Genomic DNA, 17,908 nt, shown 5'->3' on the forward strand with positions numbered 1-17,908 from the left:
CGGGAGTTTACGGGGGTTTACGGGGACGAAAATCTCACTTTTCATGCAGTGATCTTTTGCTAGACTTGGACTTAGTTCTTTGAAGGAACTTCCTTTGCATAGCTTCAGCTGACAGCTCTATTGTTGAGACAATGCTTTCCATCAGTCGTCAATATGAAACAGTTCTTTGCACTCTCTTTAAACTACAGATTCAGTTACATAAGATTTTGGCACCATTAAGCTTTAGATTTGCAAACACAAGGGAACATTAATATACAAGCACATGTATATTAAAATGTATTCGTATTAGAATCTATCTATCTATCTATCTGCAAACACAAGGGAACATTAATATACAAGCACATGTATATTAAAATGTATTCGTATTAGAATCTATCTATCTATCGTGTATATGTGTATATATATATATATATATATATATATATATATATATATATATATATATATATATATATATATAGATCGTAGATCCTTTTGTTTGTATCGTCTGTGTGAAATTTAGTATTACACAGTTTTTTTATTGCAAAAAAAGAATATACATGAACAATATAGAACATTAATAATTACAAACAACAAAGGACTTTACAGAACATAACTATTATTTTAAAATGTCAAAATCTAATCTATGCATGAGGGTTATAATAATTCTTTAAGGGCAGTTATATTGCATGGCTTTAGCATTTGAACTAAACTTTGGGATTCTATATAGATATCAATAGAAGATAATAAAATCTGGAAATTAGTTTTTTGTTGTAAATATTTGGAGGTGTGAATATGATATTTACCATAAATAATGAAATAAAGTATTACATATAAAAATCCTGTTTTGACAAGTTCACATTTCTCTCTCCCAAACAAGTAACGATGAATAAGCTTTTCTTCATTATTTTTTAACAAAAAGTTTACATTGGGTCCAAATCTCATTTATATCTTTTTATCAAAATGCTTTAACATGATAAACATTATGAATAATTTTATAAGAAATTTCTCTTACGGGTATTGCTGATGAAGGTTCTCAGTCATCCAGGTCATAGTCATAAAAAAAAATCTTACAGGTATTGTTTATTAAGTATTTTTTTAAGGAGCAACCAAGTCCACTTCACATTTATATTTATAAGTGTTGGACCAATAAAATATACAAGCTGGTGAAAAAATAACATCTCGTAATAGAATATTTCTTAACCTTTTGTTTGTTGTTTTCTTACTTAGTTTTACACAGTTTTCCCCATTAGTTTTTGCGCCCTTACGTCCACGTGTCCCCAATGTTTGAAGACGTCACTTCCTTAGCAACCGGGAACCCGGAAGTACTTCAGCCTACTTCAGCTAACTAGCTTTGGTTTGTTGTGGGACCAAAAAAAAAAGTCTGAAAAGAAAGTTTCTTAATGAAATGATGAGAAGAGGCTACTGTTCGGGTGTTTATGCTCATTGTCTGGTAAACTGAAGGGTAGGAACCAGCTGTCTCGCAGATATGAGAGGAGGAAGAACTGTAAGTCGGAAGGATCTTGTTGTTGTGTTAGCAAGCTTTTGGCTAACTCGCTACAGTAAGAACAACTTGTCAAAGTTTGAAAAAACATATAGTTTATTTTTACCCTAAATGCCAGAATGTAGCGCAAAAACCGGCAGTCGGTATGACGACACATCGTGTATGTGTTTGAAACATTAACAGCTCATAAACGTCCCGATAAAATGCATTTATGTCTGAAAATATGTGTTTTTAGATTTTATTTAGCAAATTATAAGTGTATATTTTAACTGGATCCGTCAAATACAGATTAAGATTGTTTTAATTATTTTGAAGACCATTTACACTGAATATTTGAAGCAAATAAAAGTTGAGATTGTCAATCCCCATATCTTCTTTCAAAGGCTCAGTGCAACATCAGCAATGCTGCAAAATGCTATTTTTGCTCATGTTTTTAGAGAAATATTGCTTCTTCGCAGGTATGCTTCAGAAATGATTCTGTTAAGGCTCCGTGACAGAAAATGGTAGGCTTGTGAAGTTATGCCGAGGTTATGGAAAGTTCAATTAATTGTGCTGAAGAGCAGCAGCCTTCATCTGTGACCACAAACTCCCAACAGGAAGCTTGCAGGAGTCAAATGCTAAAATGTTCTGGTGGATTTGTTCTGGTGCATGCTGGTAAGTTCCCTCATCATCATCATAATATCTCCAAAGGTCTTTTACATGCTGTAATTTGCATATTTTTTCATTCACTTAACAACTCTTCTACTATTTTTTTTTTTGTCCCTCCTATTTGATGAATTTTATTTTAATTATGCTCATACATAGTTTTTTTTGCACCCCATTTTTTGTTAAATTATCTTGTTTTTTATGTTTTAATGCATGATGTCCCTAAGCTGTGACACAGTTAATTGATCTCCCTATAATAATGAGATTTTTCTTTATATTTTTCTATTCCTGGCTTTCAGGAGCAGGATACCACTCTGAATCTAAGGCAAAGGAGTATAAACATGTGTGTAAAAGAGCCTGCCAGCGGGTAAGTTTACTTTGAAAGGCTTAAATGGTTTTTTAATCAAATGAGATTGTTAAAGATAGGCTCTGCGTAAGCACCCTGATGCTCTTTTCTCTCCAGTTCTTTTCCCTAAAAAGTGATCACGTGGGAAAAACTTTAAATAACCTTTCATAACTTATATGTATTAAATAACCGAATGGCAGCTGCTCACCTCTGGGCTCACCTCCCAGGAAATGGCCCCGGTTTATAGTTAAAAGGACATGTTATACATCTCCAGTCTGCCATATCATCATATTTGACATCATTCATGTTAGCAGATAATTTAGACATCCATGGCTCCAGCCTTATCAAAATAGGACACCGCTCTCAGCCCATTTCCAAATCTTTGCCACGTACAAAATGAAGATTATAAGTGTATATCCAGACAGAGGTATTGTCCTAATTAGATTAAAACATCAGTTCTGATGCGCAACAGGCAGCCCGTGCCAGGGTGTGATAAACTCCCACATCTTCAATGATAATTATCCTAACAATTCCCCCTGAAAAGGTGACGTTTTCAATGTCACCTTTAAACAAACCCATTAATGTTTGCTCATGACCAGGATATTAATCATAGAAGAAAACTTTAAATGCTCTTTTTATCAACATCATAGAATCATTGAATTAACAATCAACAGCGCCTCTGAGGATGTATCATTAATCAGGGATCAAAGGTAATCATAATCAAAACTTTACAGACCAAATGTTGTCACTCAAGACCACAGTTTCAGCATTTGCAACATTTAAAATAATGTCAAGAAGTACAGGTGAACAATAATTCATTATTAATACAGACAGCATTATAATTGTATTTAATTTATTTTAGTTCAAGCTTACTTTAGCATCAGGCTTTAATGAAACAAATATAATTTTGTTACTGAGACAGACAGCTTGATGATTGTGCTGGTCACCAATTCTCCTTTTTCATGCTTGTCATTTCTGTTGAGACTTTGTGCAGGTAACAATTTCTATAGGTGATGAAATTCCTGAATATGAACATGCACTTAAAGGGGAATGAGAGCCTGAGAGGGAGAGAAATTACGGCAGGTCAACCATGATCTAAGTTTTCACTCACAATTAAAATGATCTGACTATAGAGGTTATGCTAAAGATCAGACCACAATTCAGCAATCATTGAAAATTATCCAGCCTATTTTTTTTAATTCAGACATTTCAGAAATGGAATCTTGAATTATAGAACAGTGATCCTTAAATATTTGCCTAAGGTTATGATAGTGTCAAAATTCCATAGCCTTGGCCCACCAACTACTAAGTCATAAAGGTAAAGTATAATCAGTTGTCATTTGGAAGTTAAGCAATAAAGCATTATTTTCCCCAGTGTGCTTTTATCAGATGCTTTAAACTCTCTCACTTATATAACATATTTTCTGTGCAACTAAAGGATTTGCTTGGACTGTGCTACTTGCATGCTTTCTTGTTTTTGTTGTGAGAGCATTCTGGGGCAAAGTTATGTCCGTCATTTAAAGAGTATAAGAGAATTTCCAATAATGGAATTCTGTTAAGATTGATATGTCTGCCATGCCTTCCATCCAGGCAATTCTTGGAAATACAAACCAAACATAGCTGTTTCTTTGCATATTCTCCATTAGTTAGGGTCATGATGTTACACACGCTGAATGGGTGCAGTGGGAACTGTCCATTGTCCTTAATTGTTGTCTTTTTCAGGCTGTGGACCAGCTGAGAGCAGGGGCACTTGCTATGGAGGCCGTGACCGCTGCGCTTGTAGAACTAGAGGTTGGTTGGAAAAAAAGTATTTTATTGTAAAAAAAAAAAAAAAATTATGCTTGATTTACAAATGTTCAAAATGGCACGTTTAATGTTGAGTTTTTATTAGCAGATTTCAAAAAGGGTGAACGCTGTTGGCATATTTTCTTAGAAAAGAAAATGATTTTCTTGATACGATTTTTTTTTTTAAATATTTACTACTTCTGCTTATTTTAATTGCTGTCAGGATTCTCCTTTTACAAACGCTGGCATGGGCTCCAACCTGAATCTGTCGGGGGAAATCGAGTGCGATGCAAGCATCATGGATGGGAAGTCGCTTCATTTTGGTGCAGTCGGAGCCATTAGTGGTGAGTTTTGCATTTCTGCACTTAAATGATGATATGTGTTTGATATATTCTAATATCCCACAGCAACTGCAGCAGTTTATACTGTTTTGCTGCTTCTGGGTTTTAACATTGATGTTACATTTTTAGTACAACTGATTACCTTTGACTGTTAATAAACCAGTATTCACTCAGCTTTGTTTCCTTCTGAATTTTGACTACAGGATTTTTTTTGGACCAAAACTTCTAATTAATTCCAAACTACAGTGAATCTAAAATTTAGCTCGGAAGACAACAGATTGTTTTCATTACGTCTTGCATGATGTCAACTAACTCATTATTAAATGATTATTTGTTTTACCAGCGAATACTTGCCAGCATGTGTGTTTCATAAGGATTCAGATTTCAGCAAGATGTGTTTTAGAAAGACCGCTACCTTTATAGCCTTCACAGGTGTTCAAGTGGAACAATGGGGACAAAATGTGCAATTCAACACATCTGCTAATGCGTTTTTGAGGATTTCTTATGACACGTATTTAAATTTATTCTGTACCTTGTGTGCTTTTGTACTTTTGCTTCTACTTTGATTTATATTCCCTGCCAAGGCTGTTCGCACCCCTGAAACGTTTTTTTTTTTTATTATTATTCTGTTACGTTACAAGCAAACTTCAAATATTTTATGGGGATGTGAAAAAGAGCTGACAGATTGGATAGTGTTAGAAGATACTTTTTCTTTTTAATTTTCTCAGCTATTCTCTATTCAAGTTTAAACCAGGCCTGGGTTGGGGCATTGAGAAAAATAGATATGTTTTGATCAGAACAAATAATTTATTGTCCTCAGCTAAATGTTTAGAGTTCTTTTTGCAGAAGAAGAGCGTTCCAAAGCGTTTAACAGCCACTAAAAGGTCTTCTTTTCCCATACATGCTAGGAAGCTTTCCTCTTATTGTAGAATCAAAGTATAATTCTTTCACCAATATTTTGCTTCACTGTCACATGGTGTTTAGAGGGATTTGGAGACATCATCTTCATCTGGTCACTATTTTAGGTAGTTTATGTCAAAAAGTACTTTATAGTTTGTGGTTTTTAAAAGGGGAAAAATTAAGGAGGTATTAACTATTTTTCAAAACCTTATACCGGTAGCTAAATGACTGCATTAAACCGTAATGTAGTGCTTGAATTAATATCATATTGTAAATGTCTTTTTTTTTCTTCTTCTTCTTCCCTCAGGGATAAAAAACCCAGTCTTAGTTGCGAACTGTCTCCTGATTGAAGCACAGAAGGGGAAGCTCTCAGCGGGCAGAATACCACCCTGGTGACTATCAAGGCTCCTAATTAATGAGTGCCTTGTCACAGCTTTCTTTTTGTTAATTTTGCTACCTTTTTGCAGCTTTTTGGTGGGGCGAGGGGCCCATGATTGGGCAGTAAGCCACGGAATACCTCCATGTCCTTCGGAGAATATGGCAACAAGTGAGTGTTGTTGAGATAATCAAATGAAAAATAAAGATTTTGTTTATAGTAAAAAAAAAAAAAAAACGTTAACTTGAAGTTCGCAAGATAAAAGATTTGCTTTCCTTCATATGGATGCAATTGGGCCCTATTTTGTCACATCCAGAGTTCAGTTTATCTGCATACAAGAGGAATAAGCGAAAGATGGAGCTGGCAGAGAAAATGGATGCAGGGCAAAACCAGACAAAGAAGAGACGACAATCGAGTGAAAACGTGAGTTTTTTTTGTTAGCATATACAGTAAGGGTCTGTTCTCTTCCAGCATTTTATTCAATATATTTATATTGTCCATCAAAATTAAAATCTGAATCTCCCTCCCTGACAGAAAAAAGTTGGCCTGTTGGTGGAGAGACATTCTGATTGTGACACAAACCTTGTTTTTTCTAATTTTTCTTAAAGCTATTCTGCATTAAATCTTTGGTTGCTTTCAGGAGCTATTGGATGAAATGCAATTATTTTCAAATTTAGTGAGAGTTAATTTAGATGAACTTAATGACATAAACCTAATTTGAATCATAATTGGCCCTCCTACATAATGAGTGGCTGGATCCATTTTAATGATCTTTTTGTTTGTTCAGGATCCAGGCAGTTAATCTTGCTCTAACACTGACTAAATTGGAAGAGCAGGGTGGTTGCTTTAAAAAGGATTGGAATGAAATTATTTACCTCTCAGGAAACATGCTCATCGAAAAGGCTGGCCTTGAAATTATTCAACTAACAATAAAATGGCCCCCATTTCAAACATTTACCCTCCAAAAAAGAAAGAATACGTTTCTATGAAGAAGCTTAAGGATATCTTAATAGAGTCCAGGTAGTATCAGGAGTGTCTCTTGTAGAGGATTTAATTATGGGATGCCACCATTGCTTTTGAGAGATGCTTGTCTAATTTCCCAACAACTTTATTTAAATGAAAATAATTTTGTGTAAATCTAGCAATACGATAGTTGCTGCCAGGTCTTTTAAACAAAAAGAAACAACAGAATTTAAATGGTGAAAGACAAAATCAAAGGTTAATCATTTAGAATCCTTTTAATGAAAGGTATTTTGAAGGATCATTTAGATGAGTTACAGCTGTACCGTCATATGCTATGCAATGTGGGATGCCACAGGGCTTTGTTCTCGGAACTCCTTCTTTTTGAACTATATTTGCTTCCTCTTGACTTAAAGGAAGGAAAGAGGATGCTGTGTGTCCAATTGCTGTTTGTGTATTTTTTAATTGTGTGCATGCATGCCCCGTTCTTTGCAAAAGTTCTCTACACTGGAAACTCCTCCGCTGGTAATTTTGATAAAGAATGCATAAGAAATATGAAAACATTAAGAATATATTAGAAAGTTCCCTTTTCATTCATCAATCCGTTTTCTCATCAATGTGTGAAAGTTTAGGGCAATAGGCCCTCCCATGATAGGGAAGGGCAATTCTTGGCAGGCAGGTTTTTCTCGGCATAACACCGCTGTTATCACTGCAAGTTAAATTTCAAATTTGTTGGTGTTCTTGCTGCTGCATGTTTAAAAAAAATACAGTACTGCAGAAGTAAATGTAATGTACCTGTCCAGCAGAAGTTTTGGAACCAAGTATCCGTTTTCAGACCCTTTTGCTCCTTCAGGGTACACCATCTCTGAAAAAAATTCCTAAACACACAGTTAGCCGGCTCCGTTTTCTCCCACTTTCTCGCCTCTTTTCAACTATATCTAAAAAAGACTTTCTTTACTGGTTAGGTTAGACAGGATTCCTTTTGGCCAATGATGCTCAAATTTAAGCAAAAGAGTGAACAAATAGCTCAAAAAAAGCCACTGCAGCAAATAAGCGTAGGAGTACTTCTTGCTTCGGCGTGATTGCGGACCGTTACGCTTGAAGCCTACATATATAACGTAGTGGGGCATGTACGCAAAATGTTTGATTGACAAACAAATAGCCTCTCCACCTATGACAGTAGGCAAAGTGGGTTGGCTATTGTTTTGTATGCCTCTCCACAACCAGGGTTTAAGGATTTTTTTTTTTTTTTTTCCGGGGGTGCATAAGTGCAAGAATACCAGCCATAAATTAATTCATTTTAGATGAATTTCGATACTTAATTTCCCAGAAGATTTAGATATTTCTCAAAAAGAAAGATGAAAACTACATTAAGTCACTGCTGGAATGTCTTGAACACTGAAAGACCAAAAAGACCATTAAACCTGCTGGAGCAGGTATGTCACATTTATTATTGAACAAGTAGAAACAACGCTGCACTAAAACAACCATGCATCTACATCTAAACCATAGTCACCTAATGGAGTTTTCCCTGATGTGTCAAAAAACAAAACTAAAGCCATTGGGATGAAGTCAACCTTCCCTACAGTCCACAATCAATGAAATGTTTAATAAACAACCAAATTACACAAAGTGCAGTGCAAAATGTTGCATACTCACAGTGTTGTTTGCCTAATCTCCAGAGAGGCGCCGGCCTTTAATTTCTTTGACACAAAGACGTTCTAAATATGTTGCAAACATCTGACACTCCTCGAAAAACGTACCTTTCACACGTCCTGTTGATGAATCTGTCCTTATTTAAACTGAACACTTTTTTTGTTAGTTTGCACTTTTTCACACAGTTTCTCCCATTTTTCCTGTCTTAGTGTAACGATTTATATTTAGTTTGACATCCTTGTTCAAAGTAACTTCGCAATCCATTTTATTTATTATTTTATTTTGTAGTTTTTATATCTATTTTATTGATTTATAGTTTAGTTTAATTTTTATTTATTTGCATTTATATTACCAGAGAATGCGAGTCCAGTTTATTTATTGTTAAGCTGACTTATTTGGAGTATTTAAAATGAGCAAAATGTTCTTAATTTTAATTCTATCGATTTTTGAGAGGGTGCACTTGCATTATTAAGCTGATGTCATAAAATTAGTTTATATTGGTTTTTTAAATGACAGTATTTAGATTAAGGGTGAGAATTTATTTTTTCAGCAGAATTTATTATTTTGACAGGCTTATCTGTTAGCATGTACCATTCTCTTGTTAACTCCCTTCCATTGGAAGCGGGATAGAAGAGGGTTGGAACGTTTATTTTGGATCACATACAAATGTTGTTAAATGTCTGTAAACATGAGTTATGCAAACTTCAATGGTATGTCTTTTTAATCGTGTTTTGCTTTGGTAGATCTAGATCATATTTTACTTAGAAAATGTTTAATCCAAAAGAAAGCAAACAGCTTTTATGGCCTACTTGTTTATTCAAGCCACCAATGATTCAGTGATAAATCTTTGTGTCAAATGGTTGTTATTCTTAATAGGCACAAAGGGAATGCTTGTTTTTCTTTGCCATAATGCGTGACCCACTTGAAGATTAATTTGTGATTATTTGATGCCATGGATAAATTATACTTGGTTTTAACTCTGCAATTGAGATACACTGACATTTAGTAGGGAACAAAAAACAAAAGCAAACTGATTTTATATAATAAGGTATCAGAGTCAAGGCTGAGTATAACAGTATGTTATGCCGGCCTGTTTTTAATTCTAGGCACAATGTTCTTTTTATGCCTCTCTGACTTGTTGCCAAGTAATAAAATCTTTCCCTTCCCCCCTTTTAATTCATGGCAGAAGAAACACCTGTGTACTGATGGTGTAAAGTAAAAAAATGTAAAGACTCTCCAACTTATTTACATAACTGTAATTTCCTAATGTTTTGCAGCAAACATTTATGGTAGAAATGAAAAGCGATTCTGTAACGGACAGTAGTTAGCATAGCCAATTTGGCTTGGGCCCCTTTTGGACTTAGAACCACAGAGACATGTGTGATTTAAGAGAGCATGGAAAAGAAAAGCCCATATTGTATTGTTTTCTCCCCCCCCCTTTTATTTAATGTTTAAGTATTCAGTGCTGGTGAATGTGGAATGGTGATTATTCATTATGATGCCAGTTTGCATCATTAAGATCCAGAATTGTATTTATCATCCACTCCGGACTTGTGTTCACAAGCAAATCACTTCTAAAATGAACTGCAATCAGGGAAAGAAAACCGATTTAAATTACAGCTGATGATTTTTTATTAAAGATGAAGGAGGAGAAAAAGGGAATTCGTCAATTTATGGTTTCTTTGACTTTTTTTTTTGTAAGTGATCAAACCCAGTTTTTATTTTTGGCAGTCGCTTAATGTTTTTTTTTTTTTTCAGGGCAATTTTTGATTATGCGTATGTTTTTTTTAAAGTGTGCAATTTGTTATTCTTTCCTGGTTTGATGTAGGAAAACGGTTCAGGGTGCCTTGACACAGTTGGAGCTGTTGTGATCGACTCAGAAGGGAATGTGGCTGCAGCTGTGTCCAGCGGAGGCCTAGCAATGAAACATCCCGGCAGGGTCGGCCAGGTATGGATGGTCTACTCTGTCTACTCTTGTGATACTTTTATTGTTTGTTTTCTCTACATTTAAAAAGTTAACCCACCACCTAGAAAGTTGCATTGTCCTTTCAAAAGCTTTCATATTAAATTTTTTTCCCATTCTGTTATGCCACAACCACAAACATCCATGTATTTTATATATTTGACCAACATAAAGTAGTGCGTGACTCTAAGTAAACACAATACATGTTTTTTGTTTTGTAGAGCCATCTTTTGCTGGAATAACAGCTGCACCTCTTTCCGGGTATGTCTCTATCAAATCTAGGAGTATAAATTCATGTTCACACTAGCTCAAGCTTATTGAGAGTGTCTGGAAATAGTAATTTTCAAACCTTTCCAAAGATTCTGTAAAGTATATATCTTTCAGTTGAATAACATTTCTATGCTTTTGTGTAAGCCATCTAAATTTAGCTCTTGAAATATGTTGAGAATTGGTGGTAGAGGATCCAGTGCCCCTGTGTTGTCATTTTATTTTTTTGTAGCCCTTATCAGGTTATTAACTACATTCCAACAGCATGATGCTCCCATTACTATGCTTCATAATGGGAAGAATTTGCTCAGTCGCGTTCAATAAACCCTATTCACATAAGATAAAAGGGAACTGAATGCAAAATACTAAATATTTTAGATATTATTTTGAAACAATGGTGTTTTGTGTCATATGAAATCTAGAGAAAATACTTGAAAGTTTGTGGTTGTGTTGTAAGAAAAGCGGGAAAGGCTGAGAGGCATGGATAGAGGTCAAAGGCACTTTAAATAAAGGTCCTATCTAACTAGGATGGACATTTTCTCCCACAAATAGTGGCTGGTTAAAAAAAAAAATTAATAAAAAAATGTTTTAAAATCCTACAATATTATTTCCTGGATTTTTTCCCCCTCATTTTATCTCTAATAGTTGAAATATATCTATGATTTAAAAAAAATATATATACCCCTTTCCTACTAGCCCCAAAACCCGTTTAAACCTTTGGAACAGTCGGGTTCTGGTGGCAGTGGGAACGACTCATTGACCCGGGTCAAATGACTCGGCAAGCGAGCCGGAATAAAATTATTAAATACGCCCAAATGTGAACATCAGATCCAGTTCGACCCGCTAATTTTTTATTTTTCATTGAGTACAACATATGGACGTCAACATACCTCGCCAGTTACGTGTGATATAACAAACCAAAATAACTCTGCTTGCATTCGATAAACATGGTGCAGAGCTGGACAGAGATTCAGAGGGACAAAAGAATGAAACAATAAAGCACACTTACTACGCCCTGGCTTCCTTCGATGTTGCTCTCCATTGTTTACTTCCCTGATTTCTGTCACACTGGTAAAATCGTCAGTACTAAACCAGTTTGATAGTATCACCAGACACGCAGCAGTGGGGGGACAGAGACGATGCGGTTTTCCAGCGCAGGTTAGACTCATTTTTTTTTTTTGCCAATGGGAAGGGAGCCAAATGGGAAATTATAGCGGATTGACCCGTGTATAAAAAACCCGGGTTATCCAGCTGATTTCAGTGGGAAAGAGGCTTAAAGCTGCCATTCAAATAGATCCATGTTGTTCCTTTGCTTGTCTTATCTTACAGATCATTTCTTATTGAAACTGTCCTGCTACTTTGACCTATAAATCAGATGTACACTTAAACTAGCCCTGTCCTTATTTTTTGGAATGTTTTAATGAATGTTATTTTGCATATACTTCTGATCAATATCTTCCCTTTCAGTTTAGACTCTGTAAAACATGCCTGCTTTTGATATGATGCCTAATTCATAGCTAAATCTGCCAGCGCTGGCCCCTAGGGCAGCAAAGCAGAACATTTTCCTCATTGAACTTGGTATAATAATCTTCTCTAAAACGCTGCTTTTGATGTCGACAGTCGCCAAATTTATGTCTTTGATTTATGTTTCCAGAGCAGAATATCCCAACAAGCCTGCTCTTTGTTTATACTGGGTTCATTGGCAAACTATCACTCTAGTACTAGTACACTAATGTTCTTTTTGGAGAACTCTGAAGTAGTGATGCACCGAGCAGAACTTTGTAGCCAAGTTTCTATCTCCTATTTCATAAAACTGAATTGCAAAAACAGATTTTAGCCCATTATCTTGCCCTTTTAAGATTTATGAGCAACAACAACATTGAAATATATATTTATATAATCTGGAACAAAGGATTTGAAATATTGATGTCAGACTGACAAATCATAGATCTGTGCTTTTAAAGTGTAAAATAATAGAAGGGGTCAGCAATATTGTCTTAGATCTCTTACTGAAAAAGGTCTACCTTACACCCATGTACTGCAGGTCATTTATGATGAAAGATGGAAAGAAAGTTAAGGGTTGCCACCTACGTGAAGTTTGATCAAATAATCTTTATTATAATAAATGTATTCTCTTGAAGATTAGAATAAGCAGCTCTACTGGTCCCCTCCACCAAGTGCATCCTTGTAGATGTCCTGGAACAAGTTGGTTTACATTTTCAATGTCTCATAGTCTCAGAAATGTTACTGATCAATGCACCTTTGAAAAGCTGGAAGCAGTTTGGAGGAATAAGCAAACAGCTGTTACCACTAAATTTCCACAGCTTTCTGTTTCTGTCCACTCCTTATGATGTTAGTCCATCATTGCCGCAACCAGATGTAATAACCCAAATAAACTTCTGGTTTTTTGATGAATGTTGCCAAAATTAACAATACTTCCTGCTGAAGATCAAGTTACCAACATACTAAATAGCTTTTTTTACTCATTGTGATCGTAAATGTTTGTGTGATCATTGTGTCACTTTGAGCCAGTTACAAGAAGTCCTGGCTTTTCCTTAAAAGAAGCACCACTGGAAAATGTCTCCAACATGGGGCTCTGAAGGATAAAGATAGCAGCATTCTCTGTCTTTAACTGAATTACCACCTGTGCAGCGAAGCAAAGCTTTTGTTCAAAACCAGCGCAGATTCTGGGATGCTGCTAATTAGTTTGAAATAAATACTCCACCACTCCTTTCTCTCTCTTTTTTTTTTTTTACAACGGTCAATATTTTTCTATTCATGTTAATTAAGCAAAATAGCATATTTATTTCTCCTTTTTGTAATTCTAGGCTGCTCATTATGGATGTGGCTGCTGGGCTGAAAACTCCTTTAACATGAACTCTTACTCTACAGCAGTGAGTACCTCAGGTATAACCTCCTGTTCTTTCTGTTTCTTTATAATTATGGGATTTCATCTACAACAGTTTTGTGCTAGTGCTCTTTAAAAGTGGTTTACATCATGAAATAAATCAACAAAGTGAGTCAAGACCGAAAAATAAATCTTTGCAGTGCCTCCCGATTACCTCTAACTCTCCCTGTTGAGTGATTCTCATCAGTCACTTCCTGAGCTGATTGAGATGTCGTAGTCCTCTTTTCGGTCGGCCAGCTGCATGCCAGGTGTATTCCAAAGCTCTTTGGACTTTCAGTGACATTAACATGGGACACCTGCTGTAAGACATAATGAGAACTTGTGTGAGTGGAACGTAGTAATGGAAAACTCAATATCAATAGTTATCTACATTTAGACCATAACATCAATCAAATAGTCTCTGGTGTAGTCATTTGTCCACGTAGATGTAACCACAGTGATTGCACCAGAACAATCAAACTTAGACGTTTGAAGAGGCTGGTTTCTCCACAGTTCCTGAAAGGCTTTAGATGATGTCTCTCTGTATGTGTGTCACTGAGGGTTGAAAACAAACTGCTACATGAAGTAGTAGAAGTACTCTAGGCTCTCCCTCAGAGATAGGTTGAGGAGCTCAGTCATCCGGGGAGGATTCAGAATAGAGCCGCTGCTCCTCCGTGTTGAAAGGAGCCAGCTCAGCTGACCAACACCAACAGGTGGCATCCTCCTGGATTCCTCCCTGGTGAGGTGTTCAGGTAATTTCCCACCGGGAGGAGGCCCAGGGGCAGACCCAGGAAACGGTGGAGGGACTATGTTTCTCAGCTTGCCTGGGAATGCCTTGGGGTTCCCCTGGAGGAGCTGGTGCAAGTGGCAGGGGAGAGAGATGTCTGGGCCTCCCTACTGAAACTACTACCCCCCTGACCCGACCCCGGATAAGCAGAAGAAGATGGATGTATGGATGGATGGATAGATGGATGGATGAAGGTGTGCCTTTTTCATTCAGCGTTAAGCCGTTTGCAACCTTCTAGGCCTTACCGAAAACCATTGGGTGTAGTTTAGGGATGTTTTATTAAAAAAAAAGTTGATATCAGCTAAAAACATCCATAGTGTACTTCTAATATCCTTTTGGCTGATATAATACTCAGAAACAGCCTAGAAATGTGATTAAATTATCAGGTTTTCTACCTTGAAACACATTACTAAGTTGGCAGAAACAGGTTTTTGTTCACTTGTTGCTTTCTCTGTGTGTAGAGAGACTAAAAACCTAAAGAAAGGTAAGAAGTTAAGAAACTATAGGAATGAATACGCTCTCCATTCATTCATCGTACGCAACCCCAGCTTAGAGTTTCACCTGAAATTGCTCTTCTTTTTAGCTTTTCACCAGCTGTATGGTGCCTAGTTTTAAATTTTGCTGTAGAGAAACCATTGAATGTGTCTTCTTTTAAGATGTGGAGATGTCTGCAGCCTAGCTTCTGGGGAATGTTGGAAAGCTTTTGATGTGGATCTGCGGCCTAATGCATCACAGTGCAGATCAGACGGGCTTGAGCTTAATGTTCTTCAGTTTCTGCTATGTTCGGATTAATGCACTAAATAAACTGGATTGTGAAACTTCTATTTAATATTATATATAAATTATTTGATTATTGTTTAATTATAATATAAAATTGAAATATTTTATTTTGCACATCTCAGGTGTTACATATCCACTACTGTAAAAATGTCCACAGCTGTATATTGATTATTTCTTCTTCAGATGACTGCACCGTATTTATATTTATAAATCACTGTACAGTATTTTATTTTGTTTATTTTCTAACTCTGCCACTTTTTCTGTTATTTTTATACACTTTTAAGGTTCATATTTGTGAGAACACATTTGCTGTAATGCTTTTACTGCTGTATATATACAATATAGGGATTTTCTATCCTATTTTATATTTTATTCTATATTAATTGCAATTGTTAAGTTGCTTTAAAATACAAAGGAAAGTAAAACTGCTCTAAGCAACATTTAAACGTATTTATGAGTATTTCACCCTGCAGCTTTTTCTTATAATAAATTTTGTCCTAAAGACTAAAGCTGTATTTTGGCTGCTGCTGCTGCTGTAACGGGCGGATCATGGTGGGTTTCCCAAAATCTGGTTTGTGTACCATTTCCTGGTAAATCAAAGAAGATGGCAGATGTTTTACTTGCTTCTGTCTGCTCATTAAAGTTAGTGGCATTAGATGCTTTTCAGGTACCTGTTGCATTTCCCACAGGATCAGAGCACAGTGTTAGTAAAGGTCTGTTTTTTTCTTTTCTTCCTGTTATCTCAGTAGATTAAGTGCATATGCCTCTCCCTGTACATATTTCCGCCTCACCCTGTCCTACTATATTGTGGCTTCTTAGCTTTGATGTAACCAACACAAAGCCAGTCTTACGATTTTGAAAAGCACAGTGTGGGCTCCAGCACAATGCCTGTTTTTAATTTTTTTCTTCACTTGAAAGGCATTTCCATCAAAAGAAACAGAAAAAACAATATTTTTTTAGTATGACACAAGGAGCGTGATCCTTACCCTTCATGTCACTCTTTTTTTTTTCCTACTTAACAAAAAGCAACAATCTATTTTGCCTCCTTTTCTACCTTCTGCTTCCCTTTTCCATTTCAGTCTGATTTGTAATATGTGGCTCATCTGGCTCATAGTTTTACTGCTTCATCTGGTCTTTACTTTGCTGTGGTCATTGAGGCATCAGCTCTGTTGCAGATTTCCTCTCTGAAATCTTTGTTCAGCTCTTTGGGCCACCTTGATGATCTCTGGTGAAATGCAGCCCCTTTTTTTTACAAAAAAAGACCTGGAAATTCCTCCAGGCACTTGGTTTGTATAGTTGCTAACCTCCTTTTTGTTCTGTTGTAGTAACCTGATGCTTTATGAGAGCTTTAATTTGTATTTACAGAAACAATGAGTCTTTATTTTTCCCTCTGCCTTTATGAGTTTCACAAGCGCTCTGTCGTCAGTTGGGTTTTATTTTCACTTTCAGAATGCTATTCATTTTTCTCTCTAGCTATCTGGGACAAACTCTTGGAAAACTGTGAAAGCGTGAAACTCTGTCACTTTTAGACATTTATGGTTAGAGTGGCCTTTGACTGAGCCATCCAAAACTAATTAGTAATTATTTTTTTTTCTAATTTGCTTTCATCTATTATTATCAGTCATTTAATTATTCTTTTTTTTTTTTTTACTATTACCCTGTAATATACTTTTTGTGTGTTTTATCATTATGTATAGCTCTTGAAATTGTCTTAGTACTGAAATGTGCTGCATAAATATACTTGCCTTGCTTCCAATAAGTGGAATTCAGGCATTGTGTTTCAATATTTGCAAAAGCTATAGATAATAAGAACTAATTACCTTTCAAGAGGTTTCAACGTTTACATTTTGTATTGTGTAAACAGCTTTAAAAAAAACTAGAAATGAAAGCATGTGAGAGTCTAGAATGTTGAGAACAACACAGAGAAGCCCTGTTTGATTTCTAATTGTTCTCCCCAAAAAAATAAAGATAATTCTATCCTTAAATCCTCTGAGTTAATATGACCTTCCTGGCTGCGAAGAGCTCAGGTCAACTTCTTAGAGGAACTGAAATTGAATCTTTTAAGCTGCTTAATTATTTGGCTAAAGCCATTTAGACTTAGTCTGTGTCAACACAAAAATTTTTACCGTCTTTGGTTTATCTTGTGTTCTGCCAGGGTGTGGAGAGCATCTGATTCGCACCATGCTGGCTCGGGAATGCTCCGCTGCCATGCAGTCTGAAGATGCCCACCAAGCACTGCTGGAGGCTATGCAAAACAAGTTCATCAGTGAGTCACACTCATGTAGCTTGATGACCACCGTTTTCCAAACACACGCTAACTGAAAGGCAAGGGTGCGTTTTTCAGCGAAGAATTGAGGGAATGAAACAAACAGATGTTTTCTCCTCATGAGGAATGAGAGAACCACCAGAAACATAAAGAAGAAAAAATCAAGAGACAACTTTTCTGTTTGAATTAAATATTAAGCTGAAGGTCCATACATCACAGTGGACAGCTACAGATAATTTAAGATGATGTCATATTTTGGGGAATCTTTATTTGAAGGTGTAGTTTAGTTGCATTTTTTAGAGGTTTCCATTTTTAAAGATCCTCGTTAAGTGTGTTTGCCATGCAGCGGATGGCCACTGCATTAGATCAGAGGAGACAAACCGAAAAGACATGTGGTGGTTTCAGCCCTGTTCTGGTCTCTGGACGACCATCAATGTTTGGCTCTGGAATGTATTTGTTTTCCAAC

The 17,908-nt window shown here is 36.1% G+C and overlaps 1 protein-coding gene across 3 annotated transcripts in view; it reads left to right on the plus strand.

The window, feature by feature from the left end:
* Window positions 1–1,296: 1,296 nt before the first annotated feature.
* Window positions 1,297–17,908, plus strand: part of tasp1 (taspase 1) — a 29,404-nt gene continuing 12,792 nt past the window's right edge. For 2 of the 3 annotated variants that reach the window (XR_001481609.1, XM_015387970.1), the window contains exons 1-11: window positions 1,297–1,486; window positions 1,942–2,137; window positions 2,428–2,495; window positions 4,197–4,265; window positions 4,483–4,603; window positions 5,808–5,892; window positions 5,968–6,047; window positions 6,193–6,299; window positions 10,321–10,440; window positions 13,551–13,629; window positions 17,332–17,442. Coding sequence is in view for 2 of the 3 variants with exons in the window: in XM_015387970.1 (XP_015243456.1) it covers window positions 2,014–2,137; window positions 2,428–2,495; window positions 4,197–4,265; window positions 4,483–4,603; window positions 5,808–5,892; window positions 5,968–6,047; window positions 6,193–6,299; window positions 10,321–10,440; window positions 13,551–13,629; window positions 17,332–17,442 (964 nt within the window). In the remaining variant the exon portion in view is untranslated. The remainder of the gene's footprint in view (window positions 1,487–1,941; window positions 2,138–2,427; window positions 2,496–4,196; window positions 4,266–4,482; window positions 4,604–5,807; window positions 5,893–5,967; window positions 6,048–6,192; window positions 6,300–10,320; window positions 10,441–13,550; window positions 13,630–17,331; window positions 17,443–17,908) is intronic. The other variant, XM_015387971.1, reaches the window with a different exon arrangement.

Source organism: Cyprinodon variegatus, unplaced genomic scaffold (assembly GCF_000732505.1).
Source record: "Cyprinodon variegatus isolate N-32 unplaced genomic scaffold, C_variegatus-1.0 Scaffold409, whole genome shotgun sequence".
NCBI lineage: Eukaryota > Metazoa > Chordata > Actinopteri > Cyprinodontiformes > Cyprinodontidae > Cyprinodon > Cyprinodon variegatus.